The 17,867-nt window shown below is 35.2% G+C and overlaps 2 protein-coding genes across 2 annotated transcripts; both read left to right on the forward strand.

Annotated features, from left to right (window-relative positions):
* Positions 1 to 7,591: 7,591 nt before the first annotated feature.
* On the forward strand, positions 7,592 to 9,215 carry LOC147540380 (serine/threonine-protein kinase UCN-like). The gene has a single exon (XM_086641736.1). The coding sequence runs from the start codon at positions 7,673 to 7,675 to the stop codon at positions 8,903 to 8,905; it is 1,233 nt and encodes a 410-aa protein (XP_086497862.1). The 5' UTR covers positions 7,592 to 7,672; the 3' UTR covers positions 8,906 to 9,215.
* A 970-nt stretch (positions 9,216 to 10,185) lies between these two features.
* On the forward strand, positions 10,186 to 17,191 carry LOC147540381 (uncharacterized). The gene is made up of 12 exons (XM_086639024.1): positions 10,186 to 12,034; positions 12,751 to 12,953; positions 13,039 to 13,236; positions 13,350 to 13,421; positions 13,742 to 13,837; positions 14,140 to 14,219; positions 14,300 to 14,375; positions 14,554 to 14,764; positions 14,990 to 15,186; positions 15,331 to 15,436; positions 16,142 to 16,231; positions 16,339 to 17,191. The coding sequence occupies exons 1-12, from the start codon at positions 11,512 to 11,514 to the stop codon at positions 17,115 to 17,117; spliced, it is 2,631 nt and encodes an 876-aa protein (XP_086495150.1). The 5' UTR covers positions 10,186 to 11,511; the 3' UTR covers positions 17,118 to 17,191.
* Positions 17,192 to 17,867: the final 676 nt, after the last annotated feature.

Here is a 17,867-nt window from a genome sequence, read left to right on the forward strand (position 1 = left end):
GAACATGGACTATTTTGCTAAACCGAACAAAGAAGGGTTGAATATCCAAATAAAGTGAGGGGGAGGGAGGGAGGGAGGGGTAAAAGGGAGACTTGGAATTTGTAGATGTGTGAAAATATCCCGGTGATAGGCATGGGAGATATCACCGGAAACGCTCGTGCCTCCTCGAAATAGATCACGTGATGACATGTACTTATGTTTGCCTCTTCAATTTGAACCAATGTCCAACTTTAGCTTTAGATTTAAGGTTCACTTTGGATTGGGTAATTTAAAGTGTTTTTCTCCCCCATAGTCTCAATTCGATTTGAAGATAAAATAGTAATCTAAGTCGGAACCGATGTTTGTTTACTTATTAGATTGACTTACACTACAGATCGAAACATTCTGTCAAATCAATAAAATGACAGAAAGGAAAGATTGAATTAGACTCCACATAACTTCTACATGTTGGAAAATCAACATAGTCTCCTAGTCAAAGTCGAAAATCCGAAAAACCACTATAATTTACAAGTGAGAACAAATTTGATGAATTAGTGGTTGTATTTGTACTTATAACTGATAATTAAGTCTCACAATGCGATATGACATGAAATGTTAATAATTGTTCGAAATTTAATGAGATAGAAACTTAAACATGTCATACTAGAACACACCTCGTTCAGTATTCATAAATTACATATGATAAATCTTAACGATAGATTACTACACTATCTAAATTTCAGGTTTAAGAACCTTTGATTTCACCATTCGGGTATACTTCAGTGTTACACTAATTTCATCCATTTTTTTTTTCTTATGTGCATATTTAAAGTTGTTGATAAAAATATTTCGGTTTTTGATCATCGAAGTTGATACTGCACGTGTAAACGATCATTACACGATTACGTAGTATAAAATTTAAGATTTTAATTTGATATTACTTACGAATAAGGTTATCTATTAACCATTAAACAATATAATTAAATAAAATTAATTAAGTCATGTGCTTACCACTGTCTTGTTATCATCAATATAATATCATTAATTAAACTAAAAACCTTATAAAAATAAAATAAAATTAGATGATTAATATATAGCAATACAAGTTAGATATGTGACCTAGATTGAAGGGAGGGAAAAATCTCCTGAAAATTTGACCTCTCTTGATGGATACAATAACAGTTGTTGCTAATGTTGGTTCCTAGAAGAACTTATTAGTATTATATAATACTCCTATAATTATTTAAAGATTAAGCTACTTAGTTGATACTTAATTAACTTAATCTTAGTTGATATTAACTGTAATCAACTAACAAGAATTAATTTATATATCATAGACATGATCCATTGGAAGGTTAACTATATCAATTACTTTTTTCATTGGTAATCTAGACTTATGTTTGTATGAAGGTGAATTCTTATGGTTCATTGGTCAATTTGTATGGGACTCAAAGTCTAAATCTTTATCTTTCTTTGGTCTATTATAGATGGCAGACCTCGGATCATTTCTTTCCGGTGGACTATCGAAATACCTTTGTGTCGACCATCTATCAACCTTGGTACAAAAATACTCGCTTTATGGACTTTATTCTTATAGAGATATGCTAGAATCACAAAAGATTTTGACAAAAAAAAGTTCCCAGCTGATGTGGCGTTTGTGATTTTTCATCTCTCAACGGCCTAGATTTGATCAAAGTTTGAAACTACACCCGCCACGTCAGCTGGGTACCTTTTTTTGTCAAAATCTTTTGTAACTTTATCATTTCCCATTCTTATAAGGGTGTTGTTTTAACTAATTGTTGAGTCTTTGATCCCTTGTTGGTCTTGTAAATTTTTGTATATAGGCTCATATATAATGTGAATTTTGTCAATTCAAAAGAAAAATAAAATATAATTGAAAGAATAATTTCATATGGAAAAAATATACTTACGGCCCAGAAATTGATATCTAGCTTCTCTCCAAATATTCACAAGTGCTTTTATGTTGGCAAACTTAATATAATAGTAGAGCTAGCCCCCCATCTTATATACCCCACAGCCACACATAGTCTTCATCACCTGATAGAGAAAATATACATGTCAGACTCAAAGAATGCCACAATGAAGTCGTGCGACAAAGTGAGAATAATCCCATATGTAAAAGAACCCTCCTTTTCGTCGAGGCACCTATATTCTTTGTACTCTCCGTTCCCTTAAATTTGCCTTGACGGAGGCGCTTTTAGCACTATAAAGCCTTCTTAGTTTATGAGACAGGACCAATTGGCCCATTGCCAAGCGATAAAAATATTCATTTTCCTCCATGAGGTCGGACTTAGGTTTCTGTAGGCATCCTTTCATCTTGATATAAAGAAATAAAAAGCAAAAAACATAAAATAATTTAATCGAGAAGGTTAGATAATAAATAAATGAGATTAAAAAGTTTAAGGAAGATAAAAGAAAATCTGAGTCCCTTCATCATCATATATGAATTGATTTTGGGAAATAAGCAAAATTTGGTTATAGAGGGGCCCATAGTAGAGACTTGGGAGGCGCTTTTATAACTTCCCAACACACTCACTCATGTAAGATTTAAGAATTACCCATCTCCTGGTTTTAGTCCCCTCTAAAGGTTGAGGAACAAAATATTGTTTCGACTGTTTTGGGTCTGGACCGCCTTAATCACGTAGGGCTTATACATAATAATTGAGTTACAGAAGAGATCTAGTCTGACAGATAAATAACATGTGTCCCGACATTCAGTGACACAACTACTAGTTGACAAGACTTTTTAAACTTTCCACGCTTTAGAAATCTTTATATTATTAGTACCCCTTCATGCACCTTCCGATCTCTTATTCATTGATTATTTTTTTATGTGTACTTGTCATCTTGTAGAGATCATTAAACTAATATTTCACGAATAAAAGAATACAATATGCACGTCTCACGAATATTGACAGGACTAAATGATCAATACAACAACAATTACTCTGTCTATATTCACTTATTTTCAAAATTATTGCTATAGTAATGAGAGATTCTTAATTTCCTATGTTCCAATTGTTAGTGTATAAGAAGCTAAGAAGTTCCTTAAAATATTAGTTCAGAGTAGACGAAATTAAGAAACTCAAAGTTTATAAGAAATTAAGAACATATCTCTCATATATTAATTTTGGATAGTTAAATCTGCAGGTACATATCAACTCGCCCACCTCTACTTCATGTGAGGAATGTATATGTACAAACACGTATTAAGCACCTCGTTCACAAATATATTACTTGTAAGTATATACAAACAGCAATAAAATAACACAACCATAAACAACAAAACTTATAGAGGCTAACGAAAAAAGAGTTGGTTTGATTAAAAGTTAAATTTACGGAAAAGATAGTGTCTAAAATGGAGCAATTGAGCAAAATTTTGCTACTTTTTCCTTCTAAAATGGATTTTAATCTCTGTATGGGAGCATAGATCAAAATAGTTACTTTTGTTATCAACTTCTCAAGTCTAGAGTCTAAAGTCTAATAACGTACTTCCTTTTCCTTCCTATTCTTCTTTTAAAGCTTGAAGAGAGACAGTACTCGTGTGGCCAATGTGTGCGCCTCTATAGCAGAAATTACGTGTTTTCTTTCAAAACTAACGCGTAAAGTGTTCAAGGAAAACCTATGTGCTAAATACATACAGATATAATATATAATATACTGTAACACACTCGACACTAGTTATTAATGCAGTCAAGCTCACCAAACAAACAAAGTTATTACTAAATGAATTATTTTCGCCTAATAAACTAATGGAGCATGTTCAATTCATTAAAAAGAGTAGTAGGAGCAAACCCACGTTTGGAACCGCGTACCACTGTACCATAATCATTTAAGAACACAGAGTCTCAAATAGGAGCTTGAAATAATAGAATCTCAATTTTCTTTTCTTTTTTTGTAAAATCAAGACTCGTTACATCATTAGATGACATAAATACATCATGTCTATATAACTATCATCGTAAAGATATTTTGGATCTTAAGAGCGATATAAAGACCACTAATGCCATACTATGAGGCTTAAAATTCCATTTACTCCTGAATTTACTCCTGAATTTACGCGATTCATACTCCAATTCAACAAACCATTGGTTTTTTACTTGCATGACAATTGAATCTGGGACTTCAGAAATGCAAAGTGAATGTCCAACCATTGCACCAAGTAATGGTAGACATCTAAATTTCTTTTTGAGACCTCGAAGGACCAAGGAAAGTAGTCGGAACTCGGAAAGATATAATATCTGAAGCATTCAATGATTCATATATATATATATATGAAGTAATTTCTTTTATGACTTCGTTATTTGTGTGGCTCCTAGCCAATATCAAATGTTTTTTTAGGGATTGTAAATAATAGATTCGACCTCAGCCGTGAATAAGAATTGTAACCCTTCAATTTTCCAAACAAAACCACAACAGATTGCCCAAGCGGTTGTTGGAGTAATGCTCAGAGTTAATACTCAAGACAAGATTTCCTGCCCTAAATGGCTTACTAATTTTGTCTTGTGTGAAAGCTACCTTAGAGCCTCGCCATTGATTGTCTACCAACCGATTTGTTTTCAGTATTTATGTCACGGGTACTATTTTCCTTCCGGTAAACATTTTCAACTAATAAAAATACAAAAGAAAACTGAAAATCATTTTTGAATTTCCAACCGCCACTATAATAACAATAATAATAATGGTACTAATAATAATAATAATAGTCTTAGTAGTAATAATAATAACAATAATAATAATAATAATTCGTGTAAGGTTCATTGTGTTGGTATGAAAATGAATTTCAAATAAATCTACACCAAAAAAAGCAAGTGATTTTGAAATCCACCCGTGACTATAATTAGCTAATTTTGTTAATAGAGGTTATTAATAATGCTGGATTCCAAACTATACAGATCAAGAGAGTTGAACGCCTCTCGCCATCACATTTTGGTTAAGGTAGGATATTAATAATTAAGACTATTATACCTAACACAATGTCTAATTAATAAATCCCTAATTATTGCAATCTAAATAAGTATATTTAAAGATTAGTAGTATTATTTTGACATAATTAACTTTTTCTTGGATACTTATCAAATAATTTCATCATAATATCAATATGTACATGATTTGTAAACCTTTGTCATCTAGTTCTGTCAACCAAATTAATTAACGCGATTTGCTGTAATTAGCCACCAAATATGTACATTTCCATAGAACTAATGACCCATGAACACCATGATTAGCCGTTAATCAACCATTACAACACATCGTCCCACAATTCCTATTCATTCACTAATTTTTTAATTAATCAACTTTTCCTGATCTTAATTTAAAATGTAAAAAATTATTAGTATTATAACATTACTTTTCTTTGGTCGTGTAATGTTGGATAGTAATGTTTATAATAATCTTAGATTAGGAGAATACAAAATTGTTGGTTGTTCGAAAGTGATGACGGACCTCAGCCCGAAAACTAATGTGGTCAGCCCCACCCATTAGTTTGAGCATGTAGAGGTGATACGTCCGGACCAATGAGAGAGGGCCACAACAGTTTTCGGGGTTTGGTTGGTTGATTTTGATGTCAAATAACGTTTCTTAATTAGAAAAGGGATTAGTAATTTAATTAAGGAAATTTCCTAACAAGTACCTTAATTTTCAGGGCGTGTAGCCCCACGTGTGGACAGATGCCCTTTGTCTTACTTTCTTTCTATCCTTTCTCTCTCTAACTTACCTGTCTTGTAACTGAAAACCTTGACAGGACACACGTGTGTATATATCATCCTTTGCTTTTTTAACTTTCCACTCGTGAGATTTAAGCTGTTCGACTTGCTGACATTTATATGTTGAGTTATTTTCTTTTTGGTCCTCCACTTTGTGACCAACTTCTTTCTTGGTTCCCTATTTATCATAAATTCAAATGTGGCTCATTTTTTAATGAAAATGTCATAACTACCCTTTCTATAAATATTTTTTCGAAATAAAATTAATTATAAAACATGAATTTCCACCTCAGTTCCACCTCACCTCTCTCTCCACATCACATCTATCTCCACCTCACCTCTCTCTCTCTTCAACTCACCTCTCTCTCTCTCTCTCTCTCTTCAACTCACCTCTCTCTCCAACTCACCTCTCTCTCTTATCTGACGAAGGTCGCCGGTCAGAAAATTTTCCGGCCGACGACCTTTAAACATAAAAAAAAATCCTCTCATCTCTCTCTCTAAACACTCCGGCGAAGGAAAGAGAGGTGAGTTGAAGAGAGACAGAGGTGAGTTGAAGAGAGACATGTGAGTTGAAGAGAGAGAGATAGGTGAGGTGGAAATTCATGTTTTATAATTAATTTTATTTTTAAAAAGTATTTATAGGAGGGGTAGTTATGACATTTTCATTAAAAAATGGGGTCATATTTGGATTTATGAAAAATAGGGAGTAAGAAGAAAGTTGGTCACAAAGTAGGGGGTCAAAAAAGAAATAACTCTTACATGTTTGACTTTATAATGAAGTGGTTTGATGATCACGACCGTTGATTGATCCTGATCTAGATCACAGTCGTTATGAGATTTAGACAGTTGATTGAGTTATTTTCTTCTTAGACATGGGTCCGTTGTGGTGTGGCGTTTAAGATAAGTTAAAGAACTTCCATGATTGGTCATTGATGTCGTTAGAACAGTAAACGATAGTTTATCGGATCGGATTTTCATATGTCTGATACCATAAGCTATCATCTTCACCCTTAGCTTCATGATCTCATTTAAAAAGACAATGGCACTTACTAAATTTGAGTTCTATAGCCGAGTGTCACCAACTTTAGGTCGACTCGGCAAAATACTTCTACCTATATAGGCTAAAGTTGGGGAAATTGAAATCTTAATGACCATGCAGCGCGACGAATTCCCTCCTACTACATAACAAGTTTTCTCAAATATCTTTTCTCTATATGTGGCCTTCAATTCATTATGGTCTCGGCTATAATGCAGTATGATCATCAGAGTCCATACATACAAGTAACGCTCGTGTTGTGATATACGAAACTTCCTTGAGTCATTGACTCAGACCCATCATAAAAGAGCACCGTACCATAATATCAAGCTTACCAAATTACTATCTACGTGCGGTTTTGCTATATGGTCTGAAACTTATGTCATATAAACGTCTCGACTACCATCTGGTCTCAGACATTATCAGTAGGTTTAATGTATCCCTCGTAGGGGGATTAACTCTCAAGACTCTAGAGCCTAATGTGTGAGGCATTCATATTCGAGAGATATTGAGAGTCTGCAAATATAAGGCCATTTAACAAGATATTGATGACTTTCTGATGTTAATTAGTGTTAATTTGCATTCCTGATTTAGTTAACGATAGCAATTATAATTAATACTTCCGGCCAGTTTAATAACAAAAATAAATAAATTTAATTTCTCAACTGAATAATAGTACAATAACATTAGTATTTTTTAGACAAGTGCCAGCCATTGAAAAAGTCAATCTAAGGTCCTTGTTTGATTTATTAAACCACGTGTCAACATCAAAATGACTAGATTTGGGGTGTTATAATACTCCCCCAAATGCATTATCTCTACAAATATCAAATAAAAGGCTCCTCTAACCCATTAACATAGTTCAATTCTCTCTCTCTCTCTCTCTCCATCTTTCTCTATCTTTCTCTCTCTAAAGTCTAAACCAAAGAAGATGATGGAGAAGACAAAACCAGAAGAACTTGACCTAGAAACTCTATCCGTTCTCAAGGTACTAGGAAAAGGGGCAATGGGAACTGTCTTACTAGTCAACGATCAAGTCAACGACCCATCTGCCCGTTGCCCCTTCGCTCTCAAAGTAGTCGAAAAATCTTCATTCCAAACAAAACACGAAGCTGACCGACGTGCCCGTTGGGAGGTGACCGTACTTTCTCATCTTTCCCATCCCTTTCTCCCAAATCTATTGGGCACTTCAGAATCTAACGATTTCTTAGCTTGGGCAATTCCTTACTGCCCGGGTGGCGATTTAAACGTTCTCCGTCAACGTCAAACTGACCGTACTTTCTCAACTTCCGTTATCCGTTTCTACGTATCTCAAATCGTATGTGCTCTTGAGTATCTACACCGTATAAATATCGTATACCGTGATCTCAAACCGGAAAATATACTCATCCAAAGTTCCGGTCACGTGACCCTCACCGATTTCGATCTTTCACGGAATCTGAAACCCAAATCGTCAAAACCCACAATAAACTCACCTGAACCTAACACCAATTCGCCGGAATCTCGCCGGGGTCATCGCCGGAGTTTGACAAACTTCGTGAGCAAAGGTTGGCCGGTTTTAAGGAAATCAAAATCGGCACGTGTCTCACCGGTGAATCGGAAAAGACCGAGTTTGTACTACTCGAACGGCGAACGGTCCAACTCGTTTGTCGGTACAGCTGAGTACGTTTCACCTGAGGTTGTACGTGGTGATGGACATGAATTCGCCGTCGATTGGTGGGCCCTTGGGATACTAATTTACGAGATGATGTATGGTAAAACACCGTTTCGTGGAAAAAATCGGAAAGAAACGTTTCGTAATGTTATTATGAAACAACCGGAATTTATCGGAAAACGTTCTTCTTTGACTGATTTGATCGAACGGCTATTAGAGAAGGATCCGACGAAACGATTGGGGTATGATAAAGGTGCGGTTGAGATTAAAGATCATGAGTTTTTTCAAGGGTTAAGATGGGATTTATTAACGGAAGTTTCACGGCCACCGTTTCTTACTCTAACGGAAGAGGAGGAAAACATAACGAAGGTAACGTCAAGTCATATGAATGTCAGAGAGTATTTTAATAACCTAAAGCTACAACAATCGATCTCCCAAACACCCATATATTCACCGTTAAACTCGCCGTTACAGGACGGTCGTGTAGATGTTTCATTCACGGAGTTCTAAATTTGAGTTGTTTTAATTTATTTTTGTAACTCTAGATTGTACATATTTTAAATAATGTTTTCAGTTTAGAACGAAGACGAGATGAGAGAGATAGTTGTAACGATAAATGTAGTTGTAATTATAGTTTTTCCATTATGTATTTTTACGCCACATTTTGATGTAATAAGAGAGTATGTATATTTCGGGAAATGTCTTGGCTGTTTAGGTTGTAAAGTTATATGAGTTATTATTGTTACTGAATTTTATACAAGTGATATGTGTATCGATATATGAATATAATTTTAAGTAAGCAAGATATGTGTGTTGCTCGTAACTTTACAAGTGAATGTCTCCCAACAAGAATATTCTTTCATAAGATGAAGGTGAGGCGATGACTGATTGTCAACCGATGTTGATTAAATGGCTCGAGCTTGCAAGGATCTTCTATCTAGATGTCGATAATGCATTGATCTATTGAGGGAAGTTTTAAAACGCCCGAGTTATTGTTATAGACTATCCTTTTATACGAGTCCTTTAAAAAAAAATTGGATGTAGAAAGGGGTCTGGAGCAGTAACGTGGGGCGCCTTTAAAACCACCATTTAAATCTGAGTCGTGGAAATATTTAAGCTTTCTCTCTACAAGGGAACTAGAATCATTTAGTCCATGAAGGGTAAAGTCTCTAGACACCACTAACCCCAATCTATGAAAATTCTATAGACATCCCCAAATTGGTTATAGGCAACCCCATTCCGCATGCACCCTCTGGCAAAATGGCTAATTACAAGGCATGTCTACCGCCAATGTGAAGGGTACGCATTACTTTTTCAACCCCGAAAGATTTTTTTTTCCCTAAATGAGATATGAAATCTGACTTGAAATCTGAACCAAATGTAACGAGATAAAAATTACTCAAGGTTGCAATCAATCTCCTTCAGTATTGAATGGAGTAGAAGAAATAACCAAACAATGACATCTTTGAGTATGAAATTGATGTGTACAAAGATGGTGGGTTCTGTTAGAGAGGAACAATTATATATTTTGTCTTATTTAAATATATAAATATGAAATGGACCCACACTAATACATACATACCTCACACTTCACTCCACCACCCCCACAACCACCCCATTCATCACCATCACCACCATTATCACAACCACATCATCATCCCATGCTATATTACTTACTTGCCTTGTATATTCTGTTTAGTTCTTATGTCACTCTCTCTATTTTAGTTCTCTATCACTTTCCCTCAAACACAATTTCCCAAGATATCTTATTTTGTGTATTTCGAGTAGATGAGGAAATATGCATTTGAATGAGGCAAAATGTTGAGATAACTCAAATCGGGTACGTAAGAAACATGTGGTTAGTTTACAAGTATAAGGAATGAGTTTCATTTCTCGAGCTAGATATCCAATGAGGAAGGCCCAAAACCAAGTGATCAACCAACACTGATATCAATGCTTAAAGTACAACGAATGTCCGTTGAATAGTGCACCAAGTTTTGAATAGAATGTCCGTTGTGGGCAACTCGCCTTAATGAGATTTACCTTTTACATGAACATCTTGGTGCTGGCTAGGAGATCAAAATTCTTTAAACTATCACTGCATTCCTCGTAACCATATCAGAGGGGTTTCTTAGCTGAAAAGCTCATTGGTTTCATTCCATGAAACATTGAAACCTAGCAAAACAATGAAACCGTGTCTAACTATCTCAATTCATTATAAAGTCAGAATAATCTATTTTTCTTTTTTCTATAAATTTGTTGATTAAAAAAGTAAAAGCAAAGGCGAGTTACCCACAACTCCAATATATCTTTGAAGCATCAAAACTTCTTAATCAGGTTGTCTGAGTTAAACTCAAATTAGCCAAAACAGATGAGTCAGATATCAACGTATTGCCTAAGAAGGTAAAATCATAGGCGGGGAATGCCACCCACGGGTCCAACATATCTTTTGAAGTATATTTCTTAATCTGTCTGACTCAAAATTCTAATCAACCCAAATTAGCCAAACTAACGAGTCAGATACCAGAAGTCAATTCAGACTTCGAGTCAGATTTCGACTTAGGAAAAAGACAACCACTACCTTCCATCTTGGTCAGCCATCCACTAACTGACTTGACTCTAAAGTAACAGTTTCCTTTTCACTCCAATGGAATCTGAGGTGAGTACTTATCAGTTAACTGACTTTCCTTCCAATTTTAACACACTTGTATAAATTCAACAATTATTTTTCATTATCATCATCATCAATGTTGTTTATGATTCAGGTTCTTAATCTTCATTTCATCCTACCCATCTCGAAATTCAACCCTCTTCTTTGTTATTATCAAAATTTACAGTCAGTCCAACTCAAACCCTAGAAAAATACACCAAACCCGTGATTTTATTTCTGTCTTTTACCTCACAAACGTTTCTTATTACTTGTTCTGTTTCTCTCTGTCTCTCTCTCTCTCTGTCAAAAACTTCCCACTAACTCTTCACATGTTACTTTTTAGTTTGTCTATAAATATAACCTAATTCTGTCTTTCATTGTCTTCAACCCATTACTCAAAACTTATACAAGTTTGTGACTTTGGGTTTTGTTTATGATTGTGGGTTTTGTTTTAATTTGAAAAAAAATGAGGGTTTTGATTATCTTGAAGTTGTTTATGATTATGGGTTTAGGGTTTTTCTTTGATGTTGTTGTAGGAAAAGAATGCACTAATGTTCCTACTGAACTTTCATCACATACACTTAGATATGAATTACTATCTTCAAAGAATGATTCATGGAGAGAAGAAATGTTTTCTCATTATCATCATTTGATACCTACTGATGATTCTGCTTGGTCTAATTTATTTCCTAGGAAAATTCTTAAAGAAGAAGAACAATTTAATTGGGAAATGATGTATAAGAGTATGAAAAGTCATAAGAAAAATCTTCATGGGACTAATTTTCTTAAAGAAGTTTCATTACATGATGTGAGATTGGATTCAAATTCGTTTCACGGAAGGGCTCAACAAACTAATTTCGATTATTTGTTGCTGTTAGATGTTGATAATCTTGTTTGGAGTTTTAGGAAAACGGCGGGGTTGCCGACTCCCGGAAAACCATACGGAGGATGGGAAGACCCGACTGTCGAGCTTCGTGGTCATTTTGTTGGTTTGTTTCTAAGCTCTTTCTTTTATTCTCTTCTAATAATCATTAGTTTATTTGTAGTGTTGGGTTCTTAATAGTTTATGGTATTTGATTGAATTCTATTCGTACTATTTGTGAATATTTTATTGCAATTAATCTAAGCCATTACTAAGTGAAGAAAATTTGGCGAGGAAATTTTGATTGAACGTGTGTTTGTTATGCCTATGAAGAAAATTTCAGACATGTGTAAATTGAGAAAAGGGATACTTCAAATAAGTAAGTTTTGTGATAGTCCCACATCTCTTGCTAGAGAGTCTGAAACGTGGGTTATAGGTGTATGCTCAGGCTTAGTAACTGTCAAGGTCTTTTGGGTGGGTTAGTAGAGCCTTTGTCAAGAACAAAACTCTGTACTTGTTGGGCTTAGGCCTGGGTGTCTAAAAGGCGGAAAATAATGGTAACTGCTAAGGCTTCGGCTGTTACAGTTTTCCGCTTAATTCGCCTTTGCTCGGACCCCTCTGTCATTGTCCTTTTTTTGGGAAAAAAATATATGTTTCTACTTTCACTTGCTGATTTTTCTGTTTAGTTATGGATTGTGAGGTAAACTTTTCTTGTAGAATTTCAACAACTTGATATTTTAATTGTTGAGTACTTTGTAGTAGTCCTCGCCTTCCAGTAAGAGGTTATCACCCATAAATTAAGCTTGTCGTTCTAACTTCAAACCTTATCGTGGCATTTTGAAGGGCATTACCTGAGTGCTTCTGCACATATGTGGGCTAGTACTCACAGTGAATCACTTAAAGAGAAAATGGCAGCTGTGGTTTCTGCACTTGACGAGTGTCAGAAGAAAATGGGTAGTGGGTATCTCTCTGCTTTCCCGTCGGAGCAGTTTGACCGATTCGAAGATATAAAACCAGTGTGGGCACCATATTATACCATTCACAAGGTAGTGTCTATACCAAATTTTCATATTTACGGAGCCAATCTTATTTCTTTCTTCAATTTAAACTAAGTTTATGTTGTTTTTACAGATCATGGATGGGTTGTTGGATCAATACTCGTTCGGCAACAACAACGATGCCCTAAAAATGGTTATCAAGATGGCTGACTATTTCAGTAATAGAGTTAAGGATGTTATATCAAAATACAGTATCGAAAGACACTGGAGGTCACTTAATGAGGAAACTGGAGGGATGAATGATGTCCTATATAAGCTCTACGTCGTTACTGTAAGTCTTCTCTTTCTAGTTCCATAAGACACTGAACTGATATTTTAACCTATTTCGGAACACAAATTAGAAATCGTGGAGTTTTGTATGAATCATGACTTTGTATTTTACAGGGAGATCAGAAGCATTTAGTATTGGGTCATCTATTCGACAAACCTTGCTTTCTAGGTTTGCTTGCAGTTCAGGTAATAAGAGATTTTCCTAATTCTTTCAATTATGGTGTTATTCTTCATTTTTTCGTTGGTGGCAGATATCTACTATTTACGTTCAGCTATGCTACGATTTTACCAAACAAGATAGCTCAATTTGTTTTCCCTCTTCTCTTTTTCCTCTTACATGTGTTTTAAAAAGACAATTTGAACCTTCATGGAGTTTTTGTTTGATACATAAGACCATGCGAAAATTTAGTCGAAACTAAGTACAATCAATAGGCATTAGATAGTTTTTCTTCACTTCTATCATTTTGTTAATATCATCGGAAAAAATTCTTCTTAATTGGTTGCAGGCGGACAGTCTTTCGGGTTTTCACAGCAATACACATATTCCAGTTGTTATTGGAGCTCAAATGCGATATGAGGTCACCGGAGATTCACTTTATAAGGTAAATTGCTATAGAATAGGTCTCATAATCGATTAAAGTTGATGTTTCCTTCATTCTAATATTTATTCATAGTTTCATATTTTCATAAATGTCTTCACTCTTCACGTTGGGTTACTTATTCATGGTCTATGTTTTAAATTCGTTTTTGCCGTCAACGTTTTACCTATTATATAGAATTTAATCTTGCGTCCAATAGTTTTACATCTTCATTAATATACCCCCAGCTTCGATGGCAAGAGTGGGGCATTTATAATGTCATTCAAAAGATTTAATGTGTGAATTTTGTGTGGTTCGATTGGCAGGCAATCGGGACGTTCTTTATGGACGTTGTTAATTCTTCTCACACATATGCAACAGGAGGAACGTCAGTCGGCGAATTCTGGTAATGAATAAGCAGAAACTTCATATAGATTTCATATTGTTATATAACCTTCGTTGTTCAATACTTCAATCTACGCACAGGTCTGACCCTAAACGTTTGGCGAGCACTTTGAAAACAGAGAATGAAGAATCTTGTACCACTTACAACATGCTAAAGGTTTGCTCACTTGCATTCGGTTTTACATAGTTTGAGTAAGAAAAGAAAAAATCTTTACGAACATGTGACATGGGAAGTTTGTAAATTGCGCGGAAACGATTTTAATTTCTGATGAAGGTGGATCGAAATCGTAAAACCTATGTGAGATGCTACCCATGAATCATTTTACTATATGTAGGTTTCTCGACACCTGTTCAGATGGACGAAAGAAATGTCATATGCAGATTATTACGAGCGTGCCCTCACAAATGGGGTGCTTAGTATCCAAAGAGGAACAGATCCTGGTATTATGATCTATATGCTTCCTCTTGGCCGTGGATACTCCAAGGCCGGAGGCTATCATGGGTGGGGAACAAAGTTCGACTCTTTCTGGTGTTGTTATGGAACAGGTCCATGCTAAGTCCCTACTTATAACCTTCCGTTTTATCTTTCAGTATTGGTTTTCGGCAATTTTTCTTCCAGTACTAGTTAGTTCTGAAAGGGTTTTACGTATTTCGTTAGAAAATCTAGTGGGTCAAAAGCTAATTGAAGTCAGCATTTTGGTGCTCATATTATCATTTGTTTAGATAAGTTGATACATTTCTTAATGCTTAGGTTATATTTTGCTTGTCCAGGAATTGAATCCTTCTCAAAGTTAGGAGATTCGATATACTTCGAAGAGGAAGGAAGTGTTCCCGGGCTTTATATTATACAGTTCATATCTAGTACACTCAAATGGAAATCTGGAGGGGTTGTTCTTAATCAAAAAGTAGAACCAGTTGCTTCATGGGATCCTTACCTTAAAGTTACCTTTACATTTTCCGCAACTGAGGTTTGTTGACTTTGTTCTCTGTTCTATCCTGTAAAAGAATAAACGAACCCGACATCCAAGTTTTCAGTTCACAAGCAACAGCGGAAAAGTGATTTCCTTTTGGTTTATGACGATGATGATCGGTTATGATCCTAATTTTTGCAGGGAGTAGGTAAGTCATCAAATTTGAACGTGCGAATACCATTTTGGACAAACTCAAACGGTATAAAAGCAACATTAAATGACGATGATTTGTCTCTACCAACTCCAGGTTTTTACTTGCATTGTTCTGTTATCTTCCTCTTATTTCTTAGAATATTTCATACTAGATGACGGCATGACGCAGCGGAAAACTAATAAAAGAGCCTTAGATCTTCGTCTAAAGACTATAGAACCAAAACTAAGAAGATTAAATACTAAATACTGAACTTTATTGATAAACTTGAATGAATAAAACAGCTACTAGTCCCCCCTTTATATAGCTCTAGGGTTTCAGGGTTTCCTAATCCTAATCAAATTCAAACCGCAACTCCTAAGAAAATAAAACACTAGAATAAAAGAAAACCTAAACTGAAAACAATTACTAAAAATAGAAAAACTACTAAAAGTCTGTTTTGAGGACCTAAACGATGGAATTTGACCCTCAAAGTGGGCCGGTTGTGGCGAAGCGACAATGAATGAGCAGAAGGCTATTTCGCACCATCCCTCAATCGTTCAAATCTGACACCCGTAGCTTCGGTTTTGGCCGTTTTAGTCTGTCACATTTATACTTGGCCGCATCTATTTCTTCCATGTATTTTTCGGCCAATTCCTCTACATCACTAGACCTAATGTACTTTTCGTTTGATCATTTCATATTTCAACATACTGACATAGCTATGGGTTCACTGTTCACCCATGACAACAAATTTTCCGTGCGACGATTCTTGTCATGTTAATAACTAGTAACCTAATGATTCAATCTTCTGATGAACAGGTAATTTTCTGTCAATTAGTAGAAAATGGGGCACTAATGATAAGTTGATTCTTCAATTGCCGATGAGTCCAAGGACAGAAGCAATACAAGGTATTTTTTCCGTATAAATACGTAATCATGCTAAATATGTAAATTGCGTATTTGCATTTATATTTTCAAGACTACTAACCCAATGATCAACTTAAACGAATTCACAGATGATCGACCCGAGTTTGCTTCCGTTCAAGCAATTCTTTATGGCCCATACCTTCTTGCCGGTCTAACAAATGGTGACTGGGAAATCACAAAAGGAGGAACAAAATCCACCTCAGACATCATAACTTCGATCCCAAGCACTTACAATTCTCACCTCGTTTCCATTACCCAATCACCCGAAAAAGAAGAATTTGTGTTAGCGAATTCAAATAGCTCGCTGACAATGGAGAAAAAACCAGAACCCGGAACTGATTCAGCTCTTCATTCTACTTTTCGAATCATCTCCAAAGACATAAATCTCTCTGAAACTTCATCAGAAACTGATTTCATTAACAAAACAGTTATGTTAGAACCATTCGATCTTCCAGGAACATTAGTTGTTCATAAAGGACCAAACGAAAATCTGGCATTAAAAAATGCAGAAGAAGAATCAGAACAAGATAAAGAAGAATCATCTATGTTTCGTGTAGTTGCAGGATTGGATGGAAAAGATGAGAAAATTTCTTTAGAATCGAAACGTCACAAGGGTTGTTTTATATATAGTGGAATGAGTTTAAGTGCAGGTATGGATGTGAAGCTTAGATGCATGTCAAATTCTACTACTAATGGAGAAGATGATAGTGGTTTTGAAAACGCGACGAGTTTTACATTTAGTAAAGGAGTAAGTGAATATCATCCGATAAGTTTCGTTGCGAAGGGGGAGAAAAGGAATTTCTTGCTTATGCCATTGTTGAGCTTGAGGGATGAATCTTATTCTGTGTATTTTGATTTTGGTGCTTAAGATTATTGGTTGGGTTAATTAAGGATTATCATTCACCATATGCATAAATAGAAATAATTGTTGGATTTCTCCAATTTTCCATCTCTTTCGGTTGGTTAAAATATAAGACATAAAATGCCTCCATATATACGTACGAGGGTATGACCCTTACTCCATGTCTTGTGGGCACAAATAGTTCTATAATCTCAACTTTTAGAAATAAATGTGGGATACATAATCATATCCATTAATGATAAATTTGAGAGGTATAATCTCAACGTTAGATATAAGTTTGAGAAGTGTAATCTTAGTCTTTGAAGATGAGAGTAATAGTTGAAAAAAATATACCCTCCTTCGGTCCTTCCTATTCAACGGCTGATATTACACCTCCCAAACTTATCTCCACCGGTTGAGATTACATCTCCCAGACTTATCTTACATGACTAAGATTATATCTCTCAAACTTATCGCCAATGGTTGAGATTATAGAACTGTCTGAGCGTAGTTTAAAACCATGCACATATATATACATATAAAGTTTAAGTGATTATCTAGTATTTTCATTGACAAAATTATATACTTAAAATTAGAAAGTTATATTTTCGTGGCAACACGATGATGACTAATTGAGAATAGCATCACCTGTTTGTTAAACCTTAGTCGGCACATTGGTATCTGAACCGAGGAGGACTCAACTCCGAGGGTGGTGGAATATGATAGTCTAACATCAATTTAGAGTGTTTCAGAGTCTGAACCATATAGAACTACCTA

The sequence above is a fragment of the Eschscholzia californica genome, unplaced genomic scaffold (assembly GCF_041429995.1).
Source record: "Eschscholzia californica isolate CP2 unplaced genomic scaffold, dmEscCali1.0.p SCAF_5, whole genome shotgun sequence".
NCBI classification, from domain to species: Eukaryota; Viridiplantae; Streptophyta; class Magnoliopsida; order Ranunculales; family Papaveraceae; genus Eschscholzia; species Eschscholzia californica.

Excerpts from the sequence above, each read along its gene's own strand:
- LOC147540380 (XM_086641736.1), top strand. The coding sequence starts at position 7,673 with ATGATGGAGAAGACAAAACCAGAAGAACTTGACCTAGAAACTCTATCC.
- LOC147540381 (XM_086639024.1), top strand. The coding sequence starts at position 11,512 with ATGAGGGTTTTGATTATCTTGAAGTTGTTTATGATTATGGGTTTAGGG. Across the intron at positions 12,954-13,038 it reads CATATTATACCATTCACAAG|ATCATGGATGGGTTGTTGGA; the intron begins GTAGTGTCTATA and ends TTGTTTTTACAG. Across the intron at positions 14,376-14,553 it reads CCACTTACAACATGCTAAAG|GTTTCTCGACACCTGTTCAG; the intron begins GTTTGCTCACTT and ends TACTATATGTAG.